Source organism: Lampris incognitus, chromosome 18, assembly GCF_029633865.1.
Source record: "Lampris incognitus isolate fLamInc1 chromosome 18, fLamInc1.hap2, whole genome shotgun sequence".
Taxonomy (NCBI): domain Eukaryota; kingdom Metazoa; phylum Chordata; class Actinopteri; order Lampriformes; family Lampridae; genus Lampris; species Lampris incognitus.
Genome location: NC_079228.1, coordinates 30,804,474 through 30,832,331, shown reverse-complemented (window position 1 = coordinate 30,832,331; position 27,858 = coordinate 30,804,474). Strand labels below are relative to the sequence as shown.

General features: G+C 48.8%; 1 protein-coding gene across 1 annotated transcript in view; it reads left to right on the top strand.

Moving 5' to 3' along the window:
* Positions 1-17,369: 17,369 nt before the first annotated feature.
* The window catches only part of ripor2 (RHO family interacting cell polarization regulator 2), a 103,236-nt gene continuing 92,747 nt past the window's right edge, over positions 17,370-27,858 (top strand). Inside the window, exon 1 of the mRNA XM_056298529.1 lies at positions 17,370-17,448. Coding sequence (XP_056154504.1) covers positions 17,370-17,448 — 79 coding nt within the window. The remainder of the gene's footprint in view (positions 17,449-27,858) is intronic.

Below are 27,858 nucleotides of genomic sequence, written 5' to 3'. Positions count from 1 at the left end.
TTGGTGAACCCCTGCCGATATATTCACTAGACAGGCGCTTCAGGAAATCCAGAATGTTATAAACAGGTAGGTTGTGCTGTCTCACATTGTAAACTATAAAATATAAATATCAAGGTGTCACTGTCACATTTAGCTCAGATCTAAGTTGTTTTATTTGTCGACCAAGTAGGTTACACTTACGATGAGTTTTTTTTTTTTGGTAAATTTTCCCTTTTTCTCCCCAATTGTATCCAGCCAATTATCCTGTTCCGAGCCATCCTGATCTCTGCTCCACCCCCTCTGCCAATCCGGGGAGGGCTGCAGACTACCACATGCCTCCTCCGATATATATTGGAAAAAAGGATGTTGGAAAAAAAGAAGCCAGTCACTTCTTTTCACCAGACAGTGAGGAGTTTCACCAGGTGGGATGTAGCATGTGGGAGGATCACGCTCTTCCCCCCAGTTCCCCCTCCCCCCTGAACAGGCGCCCCGATCGACCAGAGGAGGCGCTAGTGCAGCGACCAGGACACATACCCACATCCGGCTTCCCACCCGCAGACACAGCCAATTGCGTCTGTAGAGACGCCCGACCAAGTAACACGGGGATTCGAACTGGCGATCCCCGTGTTGGTAGGCAATGGAATAGACCGCTACGCTACTTGGACCCCCCCCCCACACTTACAATGAGTTTGACTTGGTGGGACCCTTAGCAACATCAAGACCACAAAGGGCACAGAAACAACATTCTGTAGGTAATGAGGGCGTCTATAACCAGCCTGTCTGCATACCTGAGGAACATCTAAACTGACAAAGTGAAGGAAGGAAGGGATGTTTTGCACCTTTCCATACATTTACAGTATTCCTCTATTGAGATGCGGCTAGATTCCCTCGTCTAGCTAATTTTGGCCCACAGGGTAATGACGTGACCAGACAACTCTGTGTGAAGGACAGTTTCATTTTTGTGACATCCGATTTACCCCACGTCCCCAAAAACCCTTCCTAAGACTGTTTCCTTTACCTCCTCTGCATTGACTGATTAGATCTGTACACTCGGCGTCGGCATTTAAAATGTGTTTTTTAGCCCCCGGCAGTTTGCTTTCCTAAATCGGATCTCTTAATTGAGATCAAAAGTGATATTGGATCAGGATTGCAGGCTGGGATTTGTGGTAATATACTAACTATAGTAATCTAGACACAGCTGAGAGGTTCACTGCTTTTTTTCTGTTTCTCTCCTAGTCCGTCCTACCCATGATGACTCACTGGTGCAAGGTTCGAATAACTTATTTATTGGTCTTCCTGCAACGGGAACATCATGACACAGACTAGAGCTGGAAAATGCACGCCGTTATCCATAATTTAATGTTGATACAGTAAAGAAGATGAGTTTGTTTTTCTGACATTCAGAGATGAGCTGTGGATAATATCCTGCAGGATTAGTGCAATTTATTTGGATTCAAATATTAACAGGAACAAATATGCCCAACAGAGGTGGTAGTGGTGTGGAATTGGTGACGTTTTAGTGCTGAAGCTCTGTTTAGTGAATCACGCCACGCCAAATCACAGAGCGGGGTCAAGACGCGATGGAGAGGAAAGACCTGACCCCAATATCCTCTTTCATTTCTCACTCTATCTCCAGGATCTCCCAGTTTCCATTCACCCTTAAATCGATGTCCACCGGCTCTTGTCATAAGATATTGAGGCAGGTTGCCAGACTTTTATTTGTGGGCGACCGCAGTTTTAAGAAGGGGGTTGCTATGTCGGTCAGTAAAAATGACCGGGGCTGAAAAGAGAAAAAAAAATCGTTCCCAGGGATTTTCAGTTTCTCAGTCAATGAATCATTGAGACACAAATGAGAAGTTGTCGCTGAAAAGACATGGGGTGGCCAGGTCAATCTGTATGCCAGTTCACAGAGTCTCAAGGCCAAAACTGGAAAGAATTGGCCACTTTCAAGTACATGGCAACCCAAGTCCATGAGCTCATGGTTCTCGTGTCATTGGTTTTGGAAGGGGTTGCCAGTTTCTCCTTTGTACCTCTCAGCAGAACTCCTGGGATCTCATGGTGGGCAGGATGTGGCTTTATTGAGCAGCCATTCTGCTCAGAGGGATGCCAGAGAGACATCATTGTGTGTGTGTGTGTGTGTGTGTGTGTGTGTGTGTGTGTGTGTGTGTGTGTGTGTGTGTGTGTGTGTGTGTGTGTGTGTGTGTGTGTGTGTGTGAGAAATGGCTGGCCTTAGTTAAACCCATGCTGGCTGCACAGATGACAAGGAACATTCAAATGCTGATGAACCGGAAAGAAAGGCTCGCCTCGACTCTTGGACACTTTGGAATAACCTCTCTCTGTCCTCCATTTTGCGACTAACCCTTCTTTTTTAATCAGTCTCTGTCTCTTGCCTACTCCCTCGCTCTCTCTCGCGCGCTCTCTCTCTCACACTCTCTCGTTCTCATTCTCTCTCTCTCCCCCTCTCTGTCACTCCCTCTCTCTCGCTCTGTTTCTCTCTCTGTCTCTCTCTTGCTCTCTCTGTCTCTCTCGCTCCCTCTCGCTCTCTCTGTCTCTCTCGCTCCCTCTCGCTCTCTCTGTCTCTGTTGCTCCCTGTCTCTCTCTGTCTCTGTCGCTCCCTGTCTCTCTATGTCTCTCTCTCTCTGTCTCTATGTCTCTCTCTCTCTGTCTCTCCCTCTCTCTCTCTGTCTCTCTCTGTCTCACTCTCGCTCTCTCAAGTCCCACAGACAAGCTAAAGCCAACAACTGAGGTGCATTTGCTGTGGCGGAGCATGGCGTCATCGTGATATGTCAGTTCTTGTAGTTAGAAGGTCTTCTTTGTTGTTTTTATGTATGTGAGGCTTGCCAGCATGACGCTTTGTCGTTCTGCGTGTTGTTGTCTGAGGTGCAGAGACTTGTGTCACACCCACAGCATTTTAAATGGTGTTGGTATACCTCAATGCATGAAGCTGGGCACTATCTATCGGGGTTAGCATCCGTCTTTCCCATGAGGTCCATTTATGCTGAAAGTGTACGCACCCCATGGTACCGTAAGGTGCTTCTTTGATCGAAAAGAAACGAAGTACACAAAATGGTGTGTGCCGCTTTACACAATAACCGCAATTTTCAGGTGGTTTTGCAATGTAACAAGGGCTTTCCGTGTCCAGAGCAAAAGGGTAATTGACAGAAATGTTGAATGTAGGTCATTTTTGGTGGGTGTAGTTCAAATTTTTCTTTACTCCGGGGAGAGGGCAGATGTGTAGTCACAGCAGATGTCGTCACCCTGGATTTGCTTGATAAAGGATAGACGATAGACATGCACACCATACACACATCTGCATGCACACACACACACACACACAGACACACATGCACACACACTTCTATAACTCGTCATCTCTCTCTCTCTTTCTCACACAAACACCACTCTCGACTGGTTCAATGCATGAGTACACACACGCACACACCTTCACAAACGCACACACACAGATCCCTCATGCATGATGATGAACTGTCACTGCAGTTTCCAACTCCACCCCACCCCCATCCTTGTTTGACCACCAGGGTAGAAAGGCTACATGTGTAAGACTTAACAGTGACTAGTTATGTCAGTCCCCAAAATCAAACCACACCCTCCACCCAGTTCCTAGTTGTGATGCCTATTATTACCACTGTGGCAGCCGTGTCTTGCATTGACATCCTCTTGCCCAAGACAGGGAATGCACTGCGACTGTAATATGCACTCATCCTTTGAGCAAGGCATTGCCCAACCTTCCCTCCATCTTGTCGGCGTATTTCTCAGAAGCTGAGTTGTGATAACTCTCCGACTGCCTGGTTGAGTTTGTTCGAAGCCCTTCATGCACCAATCCTCCCGCCCTATACACTCCGTTGCACCTAGATGTGTGTGTGTGTGTGTTTATGACCAACTGTACATAATATGCATGTGTGTTATTTATGTGGACATAAATAAGTACAAACTATTTGCCTGCCAGTGTGTCTATCTGAGTGTGTTTGGCTGCCAGTGTGTCTGTTCAGATGTCCTAATGTGTGCATGGGCATGGCATGCATTCGAGCGCATGCATATCTGCCAGCCGCCATTGCATCCCCGAGGCTTCACACAGCACAGCGTGCCCAGTGTCAGCAGCCGTCTCCTTAGGCCGAGCTTCAGCTGAGTTCAGATTAGCTGAGCGTCTGAGTCATTCACCGCGGTAGGCTGGGAAGCCCCCCAGTGGCCCGTGCAAAAAACGCTGCGGGTCAAACTGCGGGGAAACCGCTGTGAGCCAATTTACATCTCTGCAAAATCTCACCCAGATCTCGATGGTGCTGAAAGTCGACTTCCCCCACCAGGTGTTTGCCTTGGTTTGCCCTGAACCATGTGGTGATGCGTCGGGTCGGCGTGGGAGAGGAAACTGTGGTTTTTGGGCCTCTTACTACCCTGTTGCCCCACCCTGCCACCGCCCCTCTCTCATCTAGTTCCTTGATCTCCTTCTCGAAAAGACCAGCGAAATTGCACAACAGCTGCTGAACTCACTGGGCAGTTTGGTGCTCAGATAAAGGCATAATGCAGCATTACACAGCAGAACCATCTACATTCTGCAGGCAAGGAGTGTGTGTGTGAGTGTGTGTGTGTGTGTGTGTGTGTGTGTGTGAGAGAGAGAGAGAGAGAGAGAGAGAGAGAGAGAGAGAGAGAGAGAGAGAGAGAGAGAGAGAGAGAGAGAGAGAGAGATGAGAAGAGAGAGAGAGAGAGAGAGAGAGAGAGAGAGAGAGAGAGAGAGAGAGAGAGGAGAGAGAGAGAGAGAGAGAGAGAGAGAGAGAGAGAGAGGAGGGTTAGTTTGAGTGCAACAGCTGCAAGGAGCAGTGAGGGTCACGGGACAAATGAACTCAAAGTGGTTGTGGTTTCGCCTGTTTGTTTAGTTCACTGTTCCTGTTAGTATCTCTGCCCTTTGGGTGCACCCGCCCAGTGGTGGGGTGCAACATGGCCCGCCGCGCTCTCTGCGGTGCTGGCTGGCACAGGTGGCAACCAACAGCTCCATCGCAGCCAATCGTCAGATGTCTCTTCATCACTGCAAAGACAGCGGAAAGGGAGTGTTTGTGTGTCTGTGTGTGTCTGTGTGTGTGTGTGTGTGTGTGTGTGTGAGAGAGAGGGAGAGAGGGAGAGAGATAGACATAGCGTGAGAGAGAGACAGACAGAGTGAGAGAGACAGACAGACATAGAGAGAGGGAGAGAGAGACAGACAGACAGACATAGAGAGAGAGACAGACAGACAGAGAGAAAGAGAGAGACAGGGGGAGGGAGGGAGGGAGAAAGAGATACAATTGTGGGAAGAATACAATGGCGGCAGGGAGCGATGGGGAGAGAGAGAGCCAGAGAGCACCAAACAGATGAATAGAAAGGGGTTTACAGAGGACAAAGGAGACAGGGAGACGACTGGTTGGACGTAAACTTAAGCAGAATGTATCCCAGAGTGAGGACGTACAGCCACGTAAAGATGAAACGATACCGGTACTCTCACAGTAGGTACATGTGTGGCTTGCAGTGATATACTAGTGTGTAGATGTGTTCCACTAACCGTCTAATTCTGACCATGTCTTCTCTTCATGTGTCAGTCCCACACACTAACCCACCTACGCCCTCCAAGCTGCACACGCGAGACCGCATGTTTGGCCGGTTAGACGCTGGCTGTTCGGTTTAGCTGAGCTCCCTCTGAAATACATGCTTAGAGAGAAGAAAAGACCTGTGAGAGGACCTGGCTCGAACGTTGAGAGGACTCCATCTGACTCTGACATGTGCAGGGCTGCTATGCAGGCTCAAGGCTTTTCTTGACATGTGTCAACGAGAGGCTCTTCCTCGTGGTGCACCATAGATCATTTAATGCAGCGTCACACATCTTTACAGTCAGCTCGCTCGGGTGTGAGGTTGCAGACTTTAACAGGCAGCGTTTCTGCCTGTGTTCGAGTCGACGCTGTGATGGATGCCCGTGTACACAGACTATTCTTGAAAAGCTTGTAAAACAGACACGCCATCCCGTCCCCTGCTGCCATTGTCTTGTCCGTTTTGTTCTCCTCCCTAAAACAGAAGCAGTCTTTGCTCAGGACGGCAGAGCCTGACGTGCGGGTTTATGTAAACGTGTGTTATGTGTGAGAGGGTGTGTGTGTACTTTGTGTTTGGGTGTTTCTGTCTTTGTCTGGGTAATGTGTACGTGTGCACATGTGCCTATGTGTGTGCACATGCATGTGTCTATGTAAAGTAGACAATGGTCCATAATGGTCACCTTTTACCGGACTCAACAACCCACTGGGTGCATGCGTGCACTTTCGTGCTCACGCACAGACACACACACACACACACACACACACACACACACACACACACACACACACACACACACACACACACACACACACACACATACACACCACATGAATCAGAGAGTGCCATAGCAAATCGGCTTTACCACGCAGTGCCCTCATTATTGTTTCCACGGTAACCAGGCACCACTTTGCAATCATCCCATTTTTTTCCAGGCCTCTTGGAGCCAGAGAGAGAGAGAGAGCGAGAGAGAGAGAGGAGAGAGAGAGAGAGAGAGAGGGGCCTTGGTGGAGAGGATGGAGCCTGCAGATGAGGTAAGAGAGAGACAAGGTGTCTAACAGGGTCTCTCTCTCTCTCCCTCTCTCCCTCTCTCCCTCTCTCTCTCTCTCTCTCTTGCTCCCAATTTGCCCCAAGAACCGATTTGCTATTGTATCTCTTCCCCTTTCGCTCCCGCTCTCCGCCTCTCCTTCTTTAGATCTGAGTGGAGATGCATTTCAAAGCGCCTCCAAACGTGTGACTGTGCTGAGGTTTGTCCACGGGGTTAGTCAGGTGAAGTTAACCGGACGTGCACTCTACTTATTTTCAGAGGAACTTTGAGTAACCTCCAAAACAGCAGATTATGTCTTGTATGGAGGTAAAAACGAACGAAAGACGTTCACTCATGTTGCTTGTGGTTTTTTTTTCTTCTTTTTTTCCAAGTTTGCTAAGTATATCAAGCATATCAATTCGCCTCTAGCGCTCTCTCTCTCTCGCTCTCTCTCTCTCTCTCTCTCTCTCTCTCTCTCTCTCCTCCCCATCACCTGAGACCACTGCCGGCGAGTTTGGATGTGTTATGCCAGACAGGAAGTCACACTGACACCAACAAGTTGGTGCAGTCATCCCAATCTTGCAGTCTCTTCCTCCTCTTCACCCCCCCCCTTCATCCGCTCTCCTTGTATTTGAGGTCTCTGGACGGTGCGTGCCCGGGGTGACATGCTGCCACTTGCTCATATTTTAATTCCATACAACGTTAAACACATCAGAGAAGGTTGAATCAGTTCATCTGGACACAACGTTTATTGACAGATACGTTTCGTCACTCAACTAAGTGACCTATATCATCAGTCTGAACTGACTGCAGGTACCCCCACCCTTATAAATGACACAGTGCCTAACGACCGAAACCAACGACGAATTTCATATGCAAATATGGGTGTGACCATTAATTAGAGCTTCAATGGCCATGTGTACTATTAACAGAGGACTGGGGAATGGTTGCAATCACAGCATGTAAGAAGGTGACAGATGTACTCTTAGGCCTCCCCCCTCTTGATTCAGGGATGGTCGTTCCCTCTTCACATAGATGGCCTCTTGACTCCCCGTTCAAACAGCGTTCTTCCCTATCAAGGATGTGCATATCCTCATCCCTGAAAGAGAGGCCACTGGCCTGTAGATGGGTGTAGACTGCGGAGTCCTGGCCTGACGTGTTAGCTCTCCTGTGTTGTGCCATTTTTGTTGTCACATATTCGATCATGAAACTGGTCGTGGTTTCTGTCGTTATACATCTGTCGCCATCTTACAATGCTGTGATTGCAACCATCCAAATCCTCTGTGAATAGTACACATGGCCAATGAAGCTCTAATTAATGGTCACACCCGTATTTGCATACGAAGCTGGTCGTTGGTTTCGGTCGTTATGCCACTGTATTGTACTGTATTGTTATAAGGGTGGGGAGACCTGCAGCCAGTTGAGACTGAAGAGGTCACTTAGCTGAGTGATGAAACGTATCTGTCAGTAAACGTTGTATCCAGATGAACTGATTCAACTGTCTTTGATTTTCTTAGCTGCATTATTGAGCATGCACCAAGACATAATTTAACACAGTCACTGTATTGAAATCTGTCAACATTCAGTATAACATTGATGTTGTGTCTCTTTCTACGGTCCGTACCTTGCTATGAGGATTCACAGCGATATCTTTTCAGTTCATTATGAATAACATACACATGCACAAAACTCTCTCTCTCTCTCTCTCTCTCTCTCTCTCTCTCTCTCTCTCTCTCTCTCTCTCTCTCTCTCTCTCTCTCTCTCTCTGCTCTCTCTCTCTCTCTCTCTTTCTCTCTCTCACACACACACACACAATGGGGGTTAACTCTGCCAGCTTTTTTTGTCAGCATGCAAACAAACTCGGCATTCTAGACACTCCTACATTATTTGTTGAGGTGTCATAAGTGAAGAATCCACAACGAAGATTTTAATAAGTGATGAGGTTTTTGAACACTTCAAGTCTTTTACGGATCTGTGCATGATTTGTTGATTTGTGCGGTTTGTATGTGTGTGTGTTGCGTGTGTGTGTGTGTGTGTGTGTGCGTGTGTGTGTGTGAGGGTGGATTCCTTTTAAAACATCAAGAGGTTCATTTTGTTGGATGGCCAATGATGTTTATGTTTTGAGGTTGTGGGCGTCTCCTTCTGGAAGGCTGACAGTTGTCGTTATGTTAAATCAAATCAGTTTTATTTGTGTAGCCCAATATCACAAATTACAAATTTGCCTCAGTGGGCTTAACAGCAACACAACATCCTGTCCTTAGACCCTCGCAACGGATAAGGAACTACTCCCTAAAAAAACCCTTTAACAGGAAGAAACCTCAGGGAGAGCAACAGAGGAGGATCTCTCCCCCACAACGGACAACGTGCAATGGATGTTGTGTTTACGCAATTTACACACTACAACACTGAAAGAGAGAATAACACAATTATAATGGGCTTATAAAATTTATGAAGAATATGATGCGCAGGATGCCAAGCAGTGTCCAGACGCCAGCGGAACAGTTCCAGGACCCGAGTCACGCGACCGCCATCACCGTATTAAAAAAAAGTTATATGGATTATAAAAAGAAAATGTGATGAGGAGAACGGCAGGCAGCATCCAAGTGGTGACCACCATCACCACGGAGACCTGGGAGGAGAAACCGACTGCACGTGCACACAAGGGAGACTCACAGGACACCATTTCACACACAGAAAAAGAGAAAGGAGAAGACATCATTCAGAGAGAGAAAAGACATGTGAGAGAAGAGAACAGTTTGCAATAGTCATTAGTCATAATCAATTAAGTCATCAATTAGTCATCTATACTCTATAATCTGGTCGGCAGAACAGTGTTAACATACATGTCTTCTTCTTCTTCTTTTAATCAAGACTTCAAATATACGAACACATCAGACAAAGCCAGTATCATCCTCTTCTTCTTCTTCTGCTTCTTCTAGCTAGTTCCCTGTTTCTCAGGGGTCACCACAGCGGATTTTTGCCCTCCATAGCTTCCTGTCTCACGCCTCCCTCTCCTGCAGTCCAACCCTCCCTCCTCATGTCCTCCTCTATCTGGTCTCTCCATCTTCTCCTTGGTCTTCCTCTTTTTCTCTTGTCAGGTATTTCCAGGTCCATCGTGTTAACGTACATGTTTAGTGTGTTAGACATGCAGCGCTCTTCTCTTTTAGCACCAGTGCTCCCATGCTAACAGTCTGCTTCGCCGCAAACGCATCTCAGGCCGTTCTAGCGTCTGTGCTGGATGTCGGGTCCTTGGAAATGTGCAATGGCAAATTAGCATCCATTATAATGAGTTATAGCCTCCATGCTAATAAGTAATGTTGTAGCCCACAGTAACAGGCGGCACACTGATGTGTATTGTCAGGCCCAGAATAGTGAGCATGTAGGAGGCCGAGGCGTCCTATTCAACAGCCTGGGATACTCATCATCTGGCTTGATTCAGATGCCAAAGAGCTCCATTGTTTGACCCCATTCACAACACCCCATTGTACGGCGCGGGTCCGATTGTGCTGCTGGGTGCTGCGCCGGTGTGCACGAGTGTTTGTGTGCATGTGCATAAGCATCCGTGTCTGTGATGTGCGCAGTGTTCTTGTTTGTTTACATGTGTGTGCGCGTGTTGAATTGTGTGCCACAATTGTCTGTTTCTCTGCTGTCAGATATTTGGGTGTGAACGTGTGGTGCTGTGTTTTTGTGCGTTTTGTGCTGGGATTGTGTTTATTGTGCGTTTGTGTTTGTGCATGTATGTGTGTGTGTGTGTGTGTGTGTGTGTGTTTTGTGCTGGTATGCGTGTGTGTGTGTGTGTGTGTGTGTGTGTGTGTGTGTTTTGTGCTGGTATGCATGTGTGTAGTGTGTGTGTGTGTGTGTGTGTGTGTGTGTGTGTGTGTGTGTGTGTGTGTGTGTGTGTGTGTGTGTGTGTGTGTGTGTGTGTGTTTTTCCCAGAGCTGGGATTTTCTTTGCCCTTGGTAACAATGCACCCAGTCATTGTTGTGCAGCAGAGCAAAGGCAGCCTTACTATGACCTCAGTTTGTTCACACTGCAGCCTGTAGTAAAAAGTTGTTGTTGGAGCCTCGCGTCTGACAAAACTACCAGTCAAAATCTTGTCTCAATATACCATATGGATTGATGATATCTTACTATGACAGAAATCATTTATACATTCAGTTACAGTCCTGAAGATCGCTGTTGATGCTGGTAGTGGCAATGGTGTCTGACCTCTGTAGATCCCAGAGGTTAATTCATAGTGAAACATTCATGTGTGCATGGTTAAACTTAAAAAAAATTTCCCCTTTTTCTCCCTAATTGTACTTGGCCAATTACCCTATTTTCCAAGCCGCCCCGGTCGCTGCTCCACCTCCTCTGCCGATCCGGGGAGGGCTGCAGACCACCACATGCCTCGCCCGATACATATGGCGTCGCCAGCCGCTTCTTTTCACCTGACAGTGAGGAGTTTCACCAGGGGGATCACGCTATTTCCCCCAGTTCCCCCTCCCCTTCGAACAGACGCCCCAACTGACCACAGGAGGCGCTAGTGCACCGACCAGGACACATACCCACATCCGGCTTCCCACCTGCAGACACGGCCAATTGTGTCTGTAGGGACGCCCGACCAAGCTGGAGGTAACGAACTGCTGATCCCCCTGTTGGTAGGCAACGGAATAGACAGCTACACCACCCGGACGCCCAAAAAACATGAATTTTAACTACAGATGTTGTCATATCTGTCTTCCACAAGCTTGGTCGGCCTTATCTGCCTGTTAGCCACAAAACCTTCACTTCTCCAAATTCACCACCCCCTGCCTTCTTCTTCTGCATTTGGCTGCTAAGATGAAGATGTAAAACACTACGTGACCTATCATGTTTTTTTTTTTTTTTTGTTTTTTATCTGTCCTACCCAGCCGTAACCAATGAAATGAGCAAGTATGAAAGTGTTCATGAAATTGGATATTCAGGGATTAGCTATTGTCTTAGCTACACCAGAGACAGTGTCAAAACTGATATCTATTTTCATGTAAATATTGGTGATTGTTGCTTTAAGTTGTTGTTTTTTTCTTCTTTTTTTCCCTTTTGTGCATATTAATCATGATTTCGTCAGGGGGATGGATGGTTTTTGCAGTGAGCAGATGGGGGTGGGATGTACCAGCAGAGGCTGGTGGGCTCATTTTGTTTTTAGCGTGTTGTTGTTTACTTGTGTGGGTGACTAATACTGTGGTTTCTCCTCATATCCACCCCGTCTGTGGAGTCTGTGAACGACCAGGACAATAACATAACATGTCATCCTTGTCTGTGAACCACCAGATTTAGACTTGAACTCCGATGATTGCAAATATTTGTAAGTGCACACAACTGTAGGTGTGTTTCTTGACACTGAGAAGAAGTGAGTGAACCCTCCATGAGTTTGCAGGAAGATTCAGATCAGGTTTACGCGTGCACGTAACAGGAATTGACCTCGTGCGACGCTTAGCATGACGAGTGCAAGAAATGAACACGGGTTTCAAAAGCAGGAATATTTCTGCACATTAAAATAATGCATTTCTTGTGTGACATTCACCACCTCTTTGCATGAAGTCTTGCAGAGTTGCATGGTCACAGTAACACTTTTCAGACTGCATTATTGATTAGGTCGTTCCTCGCCAACTGGATAAAAATATTCTATTGTATATTTTATTACTACCTGACCTAAAACTGCGTCCCTGCTATATAATAGCACTTGGTTTCTCTTTTTTGCACACACTATACGACTTTTTCTATCACTGGTTTTGGGTTGCACCTCCAAAGCTTCATTGAGTAAATGAGCATATTTCCATTTAAGTGGTCATCATTCCTTTTCTTCAAGCTCAACTTTATCAACAGCCAAGTAAGACTGCCCAAACCTGGGCCATCTGGGTGGCATAGCGGTCTATTTCATTGCCTATCAAAACGGGGATCGCTGGTTCGAATCCCTGTGTTGCCCCCGGCTTGGTCGAGCATCCCTACAGACACAATTGGCCGTGTCTGTGGGTGGGAAGCTGGAGGTGGGTATGTGTCCTGGTCGCTGCACTAGCGCCTCCTCTGGTCGGTTGGGGCACCTGTTTGGGGAGAAGGGGGAACTGGGGGGGAATAGCGTGATCCTCCCACACGCTGCGTCCCCCTGGCGAAACTCCTCACCGTCAGGTGAAAAGAAGCGGCTGGTGACTCCACATGTATCGGAGGAGACAATGATAATACCACATTTTTCAATGTAGAAAAACACAAAGAATACACAGCGTAACCATGCAAAGTAATGTTATTCTCTGTAGTACATTACCCAAGACTATCGTAACATGGAGTATCTAGTTTGGAAGGATGTCAGAAGAGATAGGGGTCTCTCTATGCAGACTTCAACAAAGCAAGGATTATTGATCATTAATAGGTAACATCTGTATTTGTTGATTCTTCTGTCTCATATATTTCCACAGATTCAATCCGTTAACAGGAGATTTTGTCAATTTTGTCGGTGAAGTACACACATAATGTAATAGACTGACCGCTTCAGTGTGTGTGTGTGTGTGTGTGTGTGTGTGTGTGTGATTGTGTTAGGCTCATTATTCATGAGTGAGGCCACACGTGTCCCTCCATTTGAAGTCAACAATGATAGGAGAGAGAAAGGCCACATTACATAATTGAACATTCACATACTCATACAGTAACACTCACAGACGAACGCACACCCACACACACACACAGTATTTATGCATGCATACATGTACCTACAGCCTCCTACACACACGGACACCGCTGTACGTGCAGTTGCGGTTCTCAAGCTCGGGTCGGGGGTGCACACATGAGAAACGCAAGTAGATCTCGATCGCATGATGATTTATGGAGTGTGTGAACATGCATATCTGATAAATGAGATGTTTTTAACCCGTGTGAGAAGGTCCGCTTTTTGTGCATGAAATAATGAATACTAGTATCGTCTTGGCCTCCAGTAACCCGCTGAGTAAAATAACCTCAAAAGTAAAAAAATAAAAATCATTTTTTCATTTCGGATCATCTTTTGGTGGTTTGTCAAGTGAACAGCTCATTCGGAGCGTGTCGAGACCCACGACAAGCAGAGGATCACTGGTTTGGAGGGGACTATATCTCTGTATTGTATCTCACACAGTTGCTGTTTCAGTTCCTGTGCTGTATATGCACACACGCATACACACACATGCACACGCACGCACACATAGGAAAACACACCCATATTTTCTCTCATTCTAACTCTCAGGCAAACACCTCCCTGATACACAGCACCCCTGTTGACCACGGCTGAATAATAACAATAATGATAATGCTAATAATAGCGTATCATCTCACTGTCTCATCATGCACGCCTCTCATTTAACCCACTGAATCACGCAGAACAACAAGGTTTGAGAGCCCATAGCAAGAGACAGCAGATGTGTGTGTACCCCATCAATTTCTAGGCGTTTGTACTGGGAGCAGCTCCCGATAGCTGCCGTGCTGCCCGAGAGTCTGGGCCGGCCTCGGCGATAATGAGTCGGTCTCCAGGTCCACTCCCTCAGGCTTTGGTCATGATGGGAGCCGGTGGTGGCAGGGGAGAGGAAGGAAGTCTAAACGAGAGAAAAAAAAGAAGTGATAATGAATTGACTTGAGGCCTAGTTTCTATTTTGGTGAGGAATAAACTTGTCTAAACGGTGGGTGTGTGTGTGTGAGGGGGGGGGCAGTCAGAGAAATTAAACCACAGAGATGGGCTGGGTCTCGTTGTGAAAAAGAGGAAGATGTTCTTGTTTTTTTTTTTGTTTTTTTTTGCAGTTGCTTTTTTGAATCTTTGAGCTTAAAATAGACAACGGGGCGAGGGAGAAAAGGAGGACATGTTGCGTGTAATTTGTAACTGGACGTGACGCGCTTGAGGAGAAAACACTGCCAGGCAATCTAAGAGCAGAGCCAAGACTGTTAATTAGTTGCACTTCTAATTCTTTGAAGTCGTTACGTGCGCTTGCTTCTTCTGCGTTCCTTGAACTTGAGTTTGTGACATGGCGAGAAATTCGGTCGCCAGAAACACGGAGCGTGGGGGTGTCCGGGTGAGGTAGCGGTCTATTCTATCAAAACGGGGATCGCTGGTTCGAATCCCTGTGTTGCCCCCGGCTTGGTCGGGTGTCCCTACAGACACAATCGGCCGTGTCTGCAGGTGAGAAGCCGGAAGTGGGTATGTGTCCTGGTCACTGCACTAGCGCCTCCTCTGGTTGGTCAGGGCGCCTGTTCTGGGGGGGAATAGCGTGATCCTCCCACATGCTACATCCCCCTGGTGAAACTCCTCACTGTCAGGTGAAAAGAAGCGGCTGGCGACTCTTTGTATGGGAGGAGGCATGTGGTGGTCTGCAGCCCTCCCTGGATCGGCAGAGGGGGTGGAGCGGTGGCTGAGATGGCTCAGAAAATAGGGTAATTGGACGCGTACAATTGGGGAGAAAAGGGGGGGGGGTCCAAAAGAAAAAGAAACACGGAGCAGTTTTGAAAGTTTGTTAGTTTACAGATGTAGACCCAGTTTGATTTTTATTTTATTCCAGTAAGCAGAAGGAGGGGGACACTGGATCACTAGTCCATCACGGAGCCCCAACGCCAGCAAATCAAATCACACACAATTCATACCTGTGGGCAATGGACGTCTTTAGTTAATCTATCATTCACGTCTTTGGAGGTTGGCAAGGAAAGAGGACTTGAAGGAAGCCCATGTGGACATGAGAAGGACACACACACACACACACACACACACAGCAGTCACTAGGGGTTGAGTATGACTGTCCCCCCTTTGGGTCCTTGCGGGTCCTCAGGTGGGTGTAGAGGCTGAACCTGGAGCTGCATAATGGGAGGGCAGCTTTTTGCGTGGAGTGGCTAATGTGCCTGCAGCCACCACACGGTCCTCGGCAGGGGGTGGCCTGAGTCCAATGACATGGAGAATCAAGACAATTGGGGACCACCCTCTGTTGCAGCCTTCATCCACCTTCAATGCCATTGTGACCTGGAGACATCTTCCACCAGTTCCGCCGTTGAGGTCTTTGTTGGACTTTTGTTGGATCGCGCTTCTTCTGGAACCTCCTCCTTGCCCTGTCCACCTTGGTTGACCCTGCAGGACCCAAACTCCAGACGGCATAGCTCTTGGGATAATTGGTACACGCAAGCTTCTCCACCACAACAAGTTGGCAATCCAGGCGAACACACACACACACACACACACACACACACACACACACACACACACACACACACACACACACACACACACACACAATGCTAACCATCTCATCTCATCTCATCATCAGCCGCTTCCCCGGGGTCGGGTCGTGGTGGCAGCAAGCTAAGTAGGGCACTCCAGACATCCCTCTCCCCAGCAACACCCTCCAGCTCCTCCTGGGGGATCCCAAGGCGTTCCCAGGCCAGATTGGACATGTAGTCCCTCCAGCACGTTCTGGGTCTACCCCGGGGTCTCCTCCCCAGTTGGACATGCCCGGAAAACCTCCAAAGGAAGGTGCCCAGGAGGCGTCCTAATCAGATGCCCGAACCATCTCAACTGGCTCCTTTCGACACGAATGAGCAGTGGCTCTACTCCGAGCTCCCTCCGGATGTGTGAGCTCCTCGCCCTGTCTCTAAGGCTGAGCCCAGACACCCTACAGAGGACACTCACTTCCGCCGCTTGTATCCGCGACCTCACCCTTTCGGTCACGAACCAAAGCTCCTGACCGTAGGTGAGGGTTGGAACGAAGACTGACAATGCTAACCAGTAATGGTTAAAATCTGAAACTCCTACAGTGACTCTACTGTATATATCTACTGTATCTACTGCAGGTAATTCCTGATATTCACCTGCAGGTCTGAAAGCCAACGTGCACCGTGTTACCGAGACACGTCACGTGTGCTGGTGGGGACAGCAGCAGACCCACTGTGGCCCTTTACATGTGGGCCGAGGGGAGAGAATAGAGGGAGCAGCCTGTGTGGTCACGTGAATCCTACTGAACTGTGAAGGAAGTGCAGGCAGTCTCCCCTTCACACGCACCCACGCAAACACACATACACACACAACATACATAACCATACACAACATACATGTATATGCATACATACATGTGTTCACACCTATTCCTTCGACGGGTCTGCTGGCTCAAGATACCCAAGCTAATTATTCCTGTTGAACACCAGCCACGCTGACTCACTATGCAGAGCCATGCTGTGCACATGGACACACACACACACACACACACATCGCACATGTACACACATACTGACTCACACAAGTACGGCCCAACACGGCACGCTCTCGCTTCAGCTTTGCACAGGATGTTATGAAATCAGCGCTGTTTCTGAAACTTCCCACAGGTTGTCGAAGTCCTCTCTCTCTCTCTCTCTCTCTCTCTCTCTCTCTCTCTCTCTCTCTCTCTCTCTCTCTCTCTCTCTCTCTCTCTCTCTCTCTCTCTCGCTCTCTCTCTCTCTCGCTCTCTCTCACACACCCACACTTTCACTTGCAGCACACACCCTCCAACAAATGCTGACACACACACACACACACAAACACACACACATCCACCATCTCCCTACAAGCACAACCACTCTCTCACACACAGCCACACACCAGGCGCAGCAAACCAGGGCTCAGCTCGGCTCAGTCCCAGATTTCTGCTTCTCCGCCAGGGAGCCGACGGCGAGCCGACTGTCGCCTGGAGCAGCCAGGCCAGGCCGGTGCTTATTCAATTTTACAGCCCAGTCGCTCTCTCTCTCTCTGAAGCCCTGTTCAGCCAACCGTAGGCACAGGAGAAGAGGACGAAGAAGAAGAAGAGGAAAAGTGATGGCTGTGACCGATATCACAGAGGATGACCTGGGTGAGATGATCCGCGAGGAGGCAGAGGACGTCTTCTACGATGATGGTATGCTCACCCGGACACGCTTGTAAAGCACTGTTACGCTTGGATGAGAGTTGGTTGGGTGTGGGTGGGTATTGTTTTTTTGTGGACTTGTGGTCATGGTCTTGTGAAGGTGGTGGGGGAGGAGGGTAGGTCATGGTAGATTGGGTGGCCCTTTCCCTGAGGGCCCTGTGCAGCTGTTCAGATGGGGTGGTTGAGGGCACGGTTGAGAAAACACACACAGACACACACACACACAGACACACACACACACACACACACACACACACACACACACACACACACACACACACACACACACACACACACACACACACACACACACAGAGTGATGAAGACTCACCTGCTAACCCTGTTAGCCTTGCACTGTGAAAGAAAGAAAGAAAGCAGAAAGATCAAGTGCATGTGAGTGAGTGACAGTCACGCAGAGATCCTGAGCGTACAACAAGTGGTTGTTATCGCAAAAAGAACAACTTGTTCCTCATGAAATAAGAAGTGAGCAGTAATTATAAGCAGCCGCTGAAGTGGATGGTGTCACGTGCACACTTTGGCTGATGAGCACTTCCATGTTTTTTGTTTTCAGATTCCCTGTGGAGGAGCTCGGCGCTGCACGCGGCGTCTTGTTTATCGATTTTCCGACTTTTACCCTTTTTTAGAGAGCCGAGAGGAGCCTCGCCCGCCCTGTGACTAGTGTGGGTGTAGTTGTGTAACCGGCAGATGTTGCGCTTTTAGCTGAGAATTGTGCTCCACAAGATGTTTCTCTCGGTATTTACTTTCGGCAGCCGGGCTTTTTGTTACTTGGGAAACCCATGGAAATCAAGGCATGGACGAAACTGGCGGACTGGCGAGGAGTGACTGCGTGATGGGGGGGGGGTGAATGTTGGGCGGGGGAGTGTGCTGATGCTCAGCGTTGATTAAAGGAAGAGGAAATGAACTGGGGGGATGAGACCGTTGTTTAGGCCTTGGAGCCGTTTTAGAGATATTTCTTCACCGTCGGACACTGGTAACCGGACACACCGCAGCGACACACTCAACGTAAATCACACACACACGTGTGTGTGTGACTATGAAACTACTGCAGTTGTGAGAAAAATGAAAATGAACCGCACTTTGTTTTACCACCCGCTTTATCAAGAGATATGTGAAACTGTGTTTGCAGAAGTACACAGAAAACACCCAGCTCTGCTGTGGTTAGACGATAAACATCTAAAATGCTTATCTGAAAATGACATTTCTGGTCTTGCTGAACACCGTCATGAAGCTTGGAGCAGAAGAAGAAGGGTGACTTTTAATTTATAAACTTAATTAGCCTACTTCCACCTTTGCTTTGTGAAAAAAGGCTTTCCGCTGGATAGTCTTTACTGTGCGTTCCCATTGCTTCTGCTTTTGCTGTTTGTGAATTATGTGTGTTGATTTAGATAATTACCAGCATGGAACCACTATCTCCATCCAGCCATCCATTATCCAAGCCACTTATCCCAACTGGGGTCGTGGGATGCTGGAGCCTATCTCAGCAGTCATTGGGCGGCAGGAGGGGAGACACCCTGGACAGGCCACCAGGCCATCACAGGGCCCACACACACACACACATACACACATTCACACCTAGGGACAATTTAGTATGGCCGATTCACCTGACCTACATGTCTTTGGACTGTGGGGGAAACCGGAGCATCCGGAGGAAACCCACGCAGACACGGGGAGAACATGCAAAACTCTATACAGAGAACGACCCGGGACGACCCCCAAGGTTGGACTACCCTGGCGTTCGAACCCAGGACCCTTCTTGCTGTGAGGCAACCGCGCTAACCACTGTGCCACCGTGCCGCCCGTAACTACTTTAAAAAGAGTGAACTCCCCCCCCCCTTTTTCTCCCCAATTGTATCCGGCCAATTACCCCACTCTTCCGAGCCGTCCCGGTCGCTGCTCCACCCCCTCTGCCGATCCGGGGAGGGCTGCAGACTACCACAATGCCTCCTCCGATGCATGTAGAGTCACCAGCCGCTTCTTTTCACCTGACCGTGAAGAGTTTCACCGGGGGGACGTTGCGCATGGGAGGATCACGCTATTCCCCCCAGTTCCTCCTCCCCCCCGAACAGGCGCCCCGACTTACCAAAGGAGGCGCTAGTGCAGCAACCAGGACACACACCCACATCTGGCTTCCCACCCGCAGACACAGCCACTTGTGTCTGTAGGGACGCCTGACCAAGCCAGAGGTAACACAGGGATTTGAACCAACGATCCCCATGTTGGTAGGCAACAGAATAGACCGCTACGCTACCCAGACGCCTGAGAGTGAACATTTTTGAATTGTGATTGATTGTAGTTTGGTGCCCAATTAATCCTTTATGGGATGGATTCATTTGTTCACACACACACACACACACACACACACACACACACACACACACACACACACACACAACACAGCTTACTATGACCTCTTTGTTTACTACAGTGTGTCTTCTCTGAAACTTTAGACACGTTTTATGAAGCACAGCGTCTGCTCTTTTTGCAGAAGCTCCCTGGCAGCAGAGCCTCTTACAGATTGGTCTCAGCCTCTTAGAAGCTTCATGCTTGTTTTGAGCACTCGCCTTGTGTGGAGCTCTGTGATGGCTGTGCCAAAACCCATTCTGAACCACTGAACCTGCAGGATATTCCTAGATATTGCATCATTTGGTGTGTAATGTATGGTAATGCCTCCACTGACCCACTTCTGACTGCCATACACCAATGGTAACACGACTTTCCCTGTGTGTAGAGAACAACACGGCCTGCTTTCCTCTCTGCAACAAATGGCCAATCACAGTGCAGGGAATTATGGCACGACGGACCACTCAGAATCCACATGTTTATTCATAGCAGCAGTTGGCTGTTGCAGAATATGGATCATTTATGGCATCTGAGTAATTAGCTGTTTTGGATTAATAGTAGTACTGTTTATGCAGAAGATTCTATGATGAACTTGATTCTGAGTGGGTTTTATTCATATCGGTGTTTGATGCAATTCACAAACATCGGCCTGTTTTCTCCTGAAATGTTTAACTTGGCAATGAGTTGTTACAGTTCATTTGTGTGTGAGCTTTTCCACAACCACAAGGAGATTTTAGTGTCGCGGGTGGCCTCTTGTTTATAGCGAGGGATGTCTGCCGCACTTCTGCCGTGGCGAAGCCTTTGTAAGTGTTGGTAACTGTAGTTTGCGCCTGTAGTAGTGCTAAGTACGGGTAGTGATGATAAAATGACGAGTCTTTTTATTGTGACAACCATAAAATCAAAGTACAAACAAGTAAAGGATGAAAGTGAAGTGCAAGAATACAGCGGCCATAAAGCAAAGAGCGGCAGACACTAGTACACTTTGTGTCAGTGCAAAGGATATCTAGCCAGCGACAACTTATGAGAGACAAATTAGAAAAGGATCTGATGCCTTTCCTGTCAGATCTCTATCCATCGCCTTAGAGACAACAGCTTGTTTATGGCCTGACTTGTTTTGATGCCACTCAGCAGCAGCAGGGATAAATAATGATGAAGAGGCTGTCTCCCAGCATGCAATAAACACAAGACATGGAGACACACTGAAGTGTTTGGTGCCGGCTCATCACACGGGGACTAGCACACACACACACACACACACACACACACACACACACACACACACACACACACACTACCTATATGGCAATATCAGGAGTCACCAATTCTTGTCTTGGAGTCTTGAGAGGAAATAGGAGAAGCCGGTATAAACTCACGCAGACTCCACACGAGGCCGAAGTCAACTCGGCACCATCTCGCTGCAAGACGACGGTGCTAACCACAAAGTCAGCCGGCTGTCTCCAGAGTATTTCTCACACTTTGAATTTAGAGCACAGCACGTCGTCATCTGGGCCATCGCCATCGTTACTCTCTGTAATTAGTTTCCGGTAATCTCTATTTTAATTAAAGGAGACTGAGCAGTCCACTCACATTATTATTATTATTATTATTATTATTATTATTATTATTGTCGCGGTTTTTCTATAGCCCGGGTAACTATGGATGGAGGCGGGGGACTTTTAGGTGCGACAAACCGGGCTTCACCACCGTTAGCTAGATAGCTGCGCCAATGCTAGGGCTAGCCTGCTAGTTAGCTAGTTAGCCGTGTGCTAATGGGTTAGCAAGCTCACCTTGGACCAGGGCTGGTGATGGAACAGGGCGGCTGAGCTCTAGGCGGGGCGGGAGATGGATGGCTGCTGTCCGGGGTGCGTGTCTCTCTCTCTCTCTGTACTCTGGCTCCGGTGTGACCGGGTGAATGTCTCTCTCAGTCTCTCTGGGGAAGCTCTCGGGGGTAGTCAGCTAGCTACAGGTACCGAGGCAGTCTGCTGCTAACACTACCACTGCTAGCCACCGTATCTACTGTCTAGCCCAGGATACGCTAGGTTTCCCTGCTCTATCCCACGCTAAGGTGACAGTCTACGATATGGTTACTAAACAGTTCCGGCGCTTTGTCTCTCCCGCGGTGTCTGATATAGTTGCGTCTGTGACAGCGCGAGCTAACCTGTGATTGGTCCTCTAGCTGCACGAGCCCAGTGCAACATTCCAAGTACATCCCCAGGCATTTCCCACTACACTGCCCCCCTCCAGCACTGTTGAGTCCCTTCAACATAAATGAACAACAGACTACAAAGATCAGTCTGATTAATCTAACACGATAAACGGGACAGAACACCCGCGAAATGAACTAGGCCCGGAACAAAGGGCGTCAAACAAATGTGGGTGGTCGCTATCCATACTGGACTCTTGTGACTAGCCTAGTAACCCCCAAGTCAACTAGTCACGTCCGTCAAAGTTAGTCTAGGAGCCAGGCGGGCCTCCGGACTGGCCGGCCCCGTCTGGTGGTGTACGGGAGATGGGACTCAGCGGCGTCGGCTTCGTCTCCTTCTGGGTCAGGGGCGTTGGACTGCCCGCCCGGAGCACAGGCTGCTGTCCCACGACGTTGGGTGATTGTCGACTCGCCTGAAGAGTAGCTGGCAGCAGTGTGTTGGAGCGGCTGGAACCGAGCCGGGGAGCCTGGTGTGCTGGGTCCTCCATCGTCGTTTGCGTGGAACAGGTCCTCCAGCCGGAGATCAAGGTCTTCATCGATCTCCTCCTGCTCTGTCACTCCTTCGTACTCCTCTGTTCTCTGCGCCCCCGGCTCCTCCATGTCAGCAGCGGGAGGACCTCCTTCAGGTGTTTCCTGCGGCCCTATGGCTGGTGCTGGAGCAGACAACAGAGCATGGCGCCTGTCATCTGTGCCCCAGATCTTCACCAGGCAGTCATCTGAGCCCGTGAAAATGCGTCGCCCGGTGCGGTCGAAGGTGACACAGTAGACAGAGGAGAGATGTCCCAGAATCCTCTTGTGCATCTTCATGTGCTGGTAGACAGCTGTAGGCAGTAGCTGGCGTAGACGGTAGGAGCCATTGAGCCGACGCCCATTGCTCGTCTCCACGATATTGGGTGGACTCCCATAGATAATAGGAGGCTCTGGGGGTCGTCCACAGTGCAGAGCAGCCAGCGCTGAGCCCTTCCACACAACATGCTTGCAGCTCTTGTTGGTACGCAGGAGGTTCTGCCTGCCGGCTCCCAGGATGCTGTGGAGACCAGGCACGCTGGCAGGAACCTCTTTCTCCAGCAGTGGACATACTCTAGAACACACTTGGAGTAGGTGGTCTGGGCTGATGTGCCTGTGCAACTTCACCTTGTTAATGTTGTCGATGCCACTGGCCAGGGTCTTGAGCTCGGGGGTGCTCATGCTGTCTCCTACCGGCGGAGGACTTGGAGAGCTATCGCGACGCCGCTCGTCTTCCCATGCTACTCGCCGGATTCTCCCTTTTCCTTCAACCTCTCGCCCCAGCGTCGCTTTAAAGTCATACTCGCGTGCCTCAACCTTCCTGATTGCTTCAGCTAGTGTTTTGGGTTCTGCCCCCAGGACTTCATACGCGATGTTTTGGTTCTTCAGCCCGCGCAGAAAGGCTTCTGCAGCGTAGGCCTCCTGCAGTGTAACGCCAACCTGCGGGTATGCCAGTGTGACAAGTCTCCTCACTTCCTCGCCAAACTCATAGAGGGTCATCTCTCTGGCCTGCTTAACCTCGTGCGGTGTATGGGACACAGGAGCCGCCATTAAAATGAGATCTCTGCCTCTTGCCTCCTTTCACGCCAGCTCGCCACGATATTCGTCGGTTAAAAACAATTAAATAACCTAACGTTGCTCGGACATCTACTTTAAATGTTCTAAAAACCTCTGGCCGTCTCGCAAAGTGATTCGCTGTATCGCCAGTTTGTTTCACTACGGAGGTAGATGGGGGGAGGTATAATTTCCGGTAAGGCGTGGCCTAGATTTCCAAAGCAGAAGGCGTAGGTTTGTTAATGGCCGTTCTCCCCCGTCGTCCCCGGTCGCTGGTAGGCGGAGATCTCCGGTTGTCTGGCATTGCGATAATAGCAAATGCTTGACCGCGTTTGAGCAAAATTTTCTTCTTCTTTTGTTTAAATGCATTCCTTTTAATGATTTCCCAATACGCACATTTCGTCTCAGCGACCAGAGCATGGGAGCATGGCTGTGGTTGGGAGTACCACCGCCATGCAATAGTCCCATTAGTTTGCTGCCTCCAGTGCTTCTGCTTGTTTGCTTGCATTTCATCATCGTCCACACAATATCTTACAGGATCTCTGAGTACTATAATGTATTTAATAAAGAAAGAGACTGGTTGGCTCCTGAGTTTGAGCTGCAGTGGGAAGGATTTGCAGCTTTCCCTCTTTTCTCTCACAGCCCAGAGATGAAGATGAGATTAATTTTGGGACTCTTAGATTGTCACTAAATTTGAATATGAGTGAGAATGTGTGTGTGTGTTGTAATGGAAAGTTGTCCTGTTAGGGATATCTTGCAGGTTGAATTGGATTACGCAGGTTGGGAGAACCAATGAATAAACTATGAAACAAGCAGCTCACGAGACGCGGTGTGTTTTGACCGGGAAGAAATACTGGAAACACCAGGAAATGCCCGTGAATTTTACCTTGGTCCTAAGAGACCACCCCTCCATAGTCTTTAGCTAACGTTGCTAACCAGTTGGATTCTCTCTCTCTCCCTCTCCCTCTCTCTTTCGCTCTCTCTCTCACTCACTCACTCACTCACTCACTCACTCACACACACACACACACACACTTACGTATGCACACACAAGTCTTGTCCTCTTCTCACTCATGCACACATTCACATAAACACTGTACATAAGAAATCTTCTCTTCTTTCATGTTTTCTTCGCCTCTGTGTCATTCTCCTCCTCGATTTATCTCTTCTTATCCTCTATTCACTCATGCACACACACACACACACAACACTCTCACACATGCACAGACACACACAGACACACACACACACACTACACAGACACACACATGTGCACAGACACACACTGCACACACAGCCCTGTTTTTATGAAACCTTTCCCAGAATCTCTTTATTTGTTTGTTCATCATTAGCTCAACTCTCTCGGGCGAGGCTGACATGAATACACGATATCATGAAAAGGTCAAGTGCACAACAGTTTCATTGAGACCAGAAATAACCACAATGGCTTCTTTTGACTACTCCTCCTTCCCTTTATGAGTAATTCAAGGGGCCTGACTTCGCAGTGCAGCCTTGTTGTACAGTCAGCGGCAGAGCTGAAAACAGTCAGTAAAAACGTAGCACACGACCGGCCGGTCCCAAAGGGGAGCGGTATTGTAGTACGGGGGCCTGAATGACAGAAATATATATCGGTGAGGATGTGGTCGGTGGCGCCATGAAAGGAATGGGGAGTCTGTGTTTTGATTATAAAACAAACCCGTGTTTGGCTAACCTTGGTCAGGACAGGTGGGCCGTGAAAGCATGAAAAACTGCATTCAGGCAGGAGAGAAGGGTTATTGGATGTACGTGTCTATCAGGGGTCCTCTGAACCTCCCTGTCATCAAATACTACATCTCTGTTTCCCAGACTGGTGTCTTGGTGAAGTTGTAGTTTTGGAGGAAATCTAAGTTGTTCTGCAGCAGGACTCTGTTGTTTTTTTTCTTCCTTTTTTTGAGGGGGAGGGGTGTTCCCCTTTTCTCCCCCACTGTACCCGTCCAATTACCCCACTCTTCCGAGCCATTCTGGTCACTGCTCCACCCCCTCTGCCGATCCGGGGAGGGCTGTAGACTATCATGTCTCCTCCGATACATGTGGAGTCGCCGACCGCTTCTTTTCACCTGTCAGTGAGGAGTTTCGCCAGGGGGGACGTAGCACGTGGGAGGATCACGCTATTCCAGCCCAGTCCCCCCCCCCGAACAAGCGCCCCGACCGACCAGAGGAGGCGCTAGTGCAGCGACCAGGACACATACCCACATCCGGCTTCCCATCCGCAGACACGGCCAATTGCGTCTGTGGGGACGCGTGACCAAGCTGGAGGTAACATGGGAATCGAACTGGCGATCCCCGTGTTGGTAGGCAACAGAATAGACCGCTATGCTACCCGGACGCCCCAGGACTCTGTTGTTTTACTACTGTGTGATAGTACAGGGGGGGGCAGTGGCCTCCTTCCAGTAGTCTGTCCCTACCAACCACATGACAAAACCACTAATTGTTGTGCTCTGCAGCCGTTGTTTGTCTTTTTTTGTCTTTTTTTTTTACAGCTCCCAGTGGCACAATGATGCGTCAGTCATCTGGGAATCTGTGGCGTTTTCCCGTGCATTGTTTCCCCTTTTGACAGGTTTTAATTACACAGAGTATTTCTGAGCTTCCTATGTGAGGGTTAGATGGTGAATTAGATTGCATATAGTAAATCTCCAGGGGCGGGACACAGAAGGACTTTTGCCGAAGGGTTATGTACCGAGCTTCGGCGAGATACCAAGTGCTAAACAAGGCTTTGTTAGTCTGAAGCATGGAGCCACTGCTGGGGGGGCAAATTTGCAAAGATCTGAAAAACTAACTTGCGTGAGATTTAAACTGTGTTCCTCTGCTAAGATGGGCTTGGCTAGATTCTGGTCATGTGTTTGTCACAAAAACACATTTGTTATCTGTCCAGGAAACCGTCGGCACATCGCAACATCAACAGATATCGCAGGAGATACATCATTATGCCAACGTCTTCTTAAAATAAGATTCAGTTCACTGCTGTAGCGCTAGTTTTCTCACAGACACACACACACACACACACACACACACACACACACACACACACACACACACACACACACACACACACACACACACACACACACACACACACACACACACACACACACAGACTCTTATCCACTGTCATAAACAGCCTCTATTATAAGCCAATGATAAGACACGCAGCCATCAGGCAGGGAGATTCAAGGTTGGGGGCCGGGTCATGTTTCACAAGTCCAGTTCTCCTGCGGTTTCTTGTCCAAGACCTGTCTTGTGCGCTGAACCCCAGGAAACTGTGTCCTCCTCTGAGCCGCGGTGAACCAGACAGACGTACAATTAGTCCCAGCGGCCGGTGTGCTAAAGCTGGAGAGGTGAAGCCAGGGATGGGTAGACAGAGCACCGGGAGACACTGTTTATCCACAAACAGCTGCAAATAAAATGCGTGATTCAATCAAAGTTTGTAATTCGATCGACGGCTGATATGTAACTAGGAAACAGCCGGAATGTACCGAGAGCCGACGTGATTAGAAGAGGAAAGAAGTCCTGCATCCCTTGGTGCAACGTGTTTCCGTAAGCCAGAAACGGAGTGCACGCGTGCAGAGATTTCTCCATCCTTTGGAAGACAAAGCAGGCGTCTTGGACGTTAGCTTTTGTTTTGCCTGTTTGTGAACATGAGTATCTGCAGCCAGGGATGATCACTTGCAAAACATTCACTTTCAGTAGCTCCCCCCCCCCCTCCATTTCCCCCCAAGTTGTACCCGGCCCCAATCTTCCGAGTCGTCCCGATCTCTGCTCCACTCCCTCTGCCGATCCGGGGAGGGCTGCAGACTACCACATGTCTCCTCCGATACATGTGGAGTCCCCAGCCGCTTCTTTTCACCTGACAGTGAGGAGTTTCACCAGGGCGATGTAGTGCGTGGGAGGACCACGCTATTCCCCCCAGTTCCCCCCTGAACAGGTGCCCCGGCCAGAGGAGGTGCTATAGCAAACAGGACACATACCCACATCCGGCTTCCCACCTGCAGACACGGCCAACTGTGTCTATAGGGACACCCGACCAGCCGGAGGTAACACGGGGCTTCGAACTGGTGATCCCCATGTTGTAGACAACGGAATAGACCACTACGCTCTCCAGACCCCCCTCAGTTCAGTAACTTTAACAGCGTTAGGGTGGTGGTAGTTCTATAGTACTATGTGCAACCTGGTTTGGTTGATGTGAATCCAAAAATATGCAGGAGAAGCAACTTCTTTAGTAACAATGGATTTTTTTTATA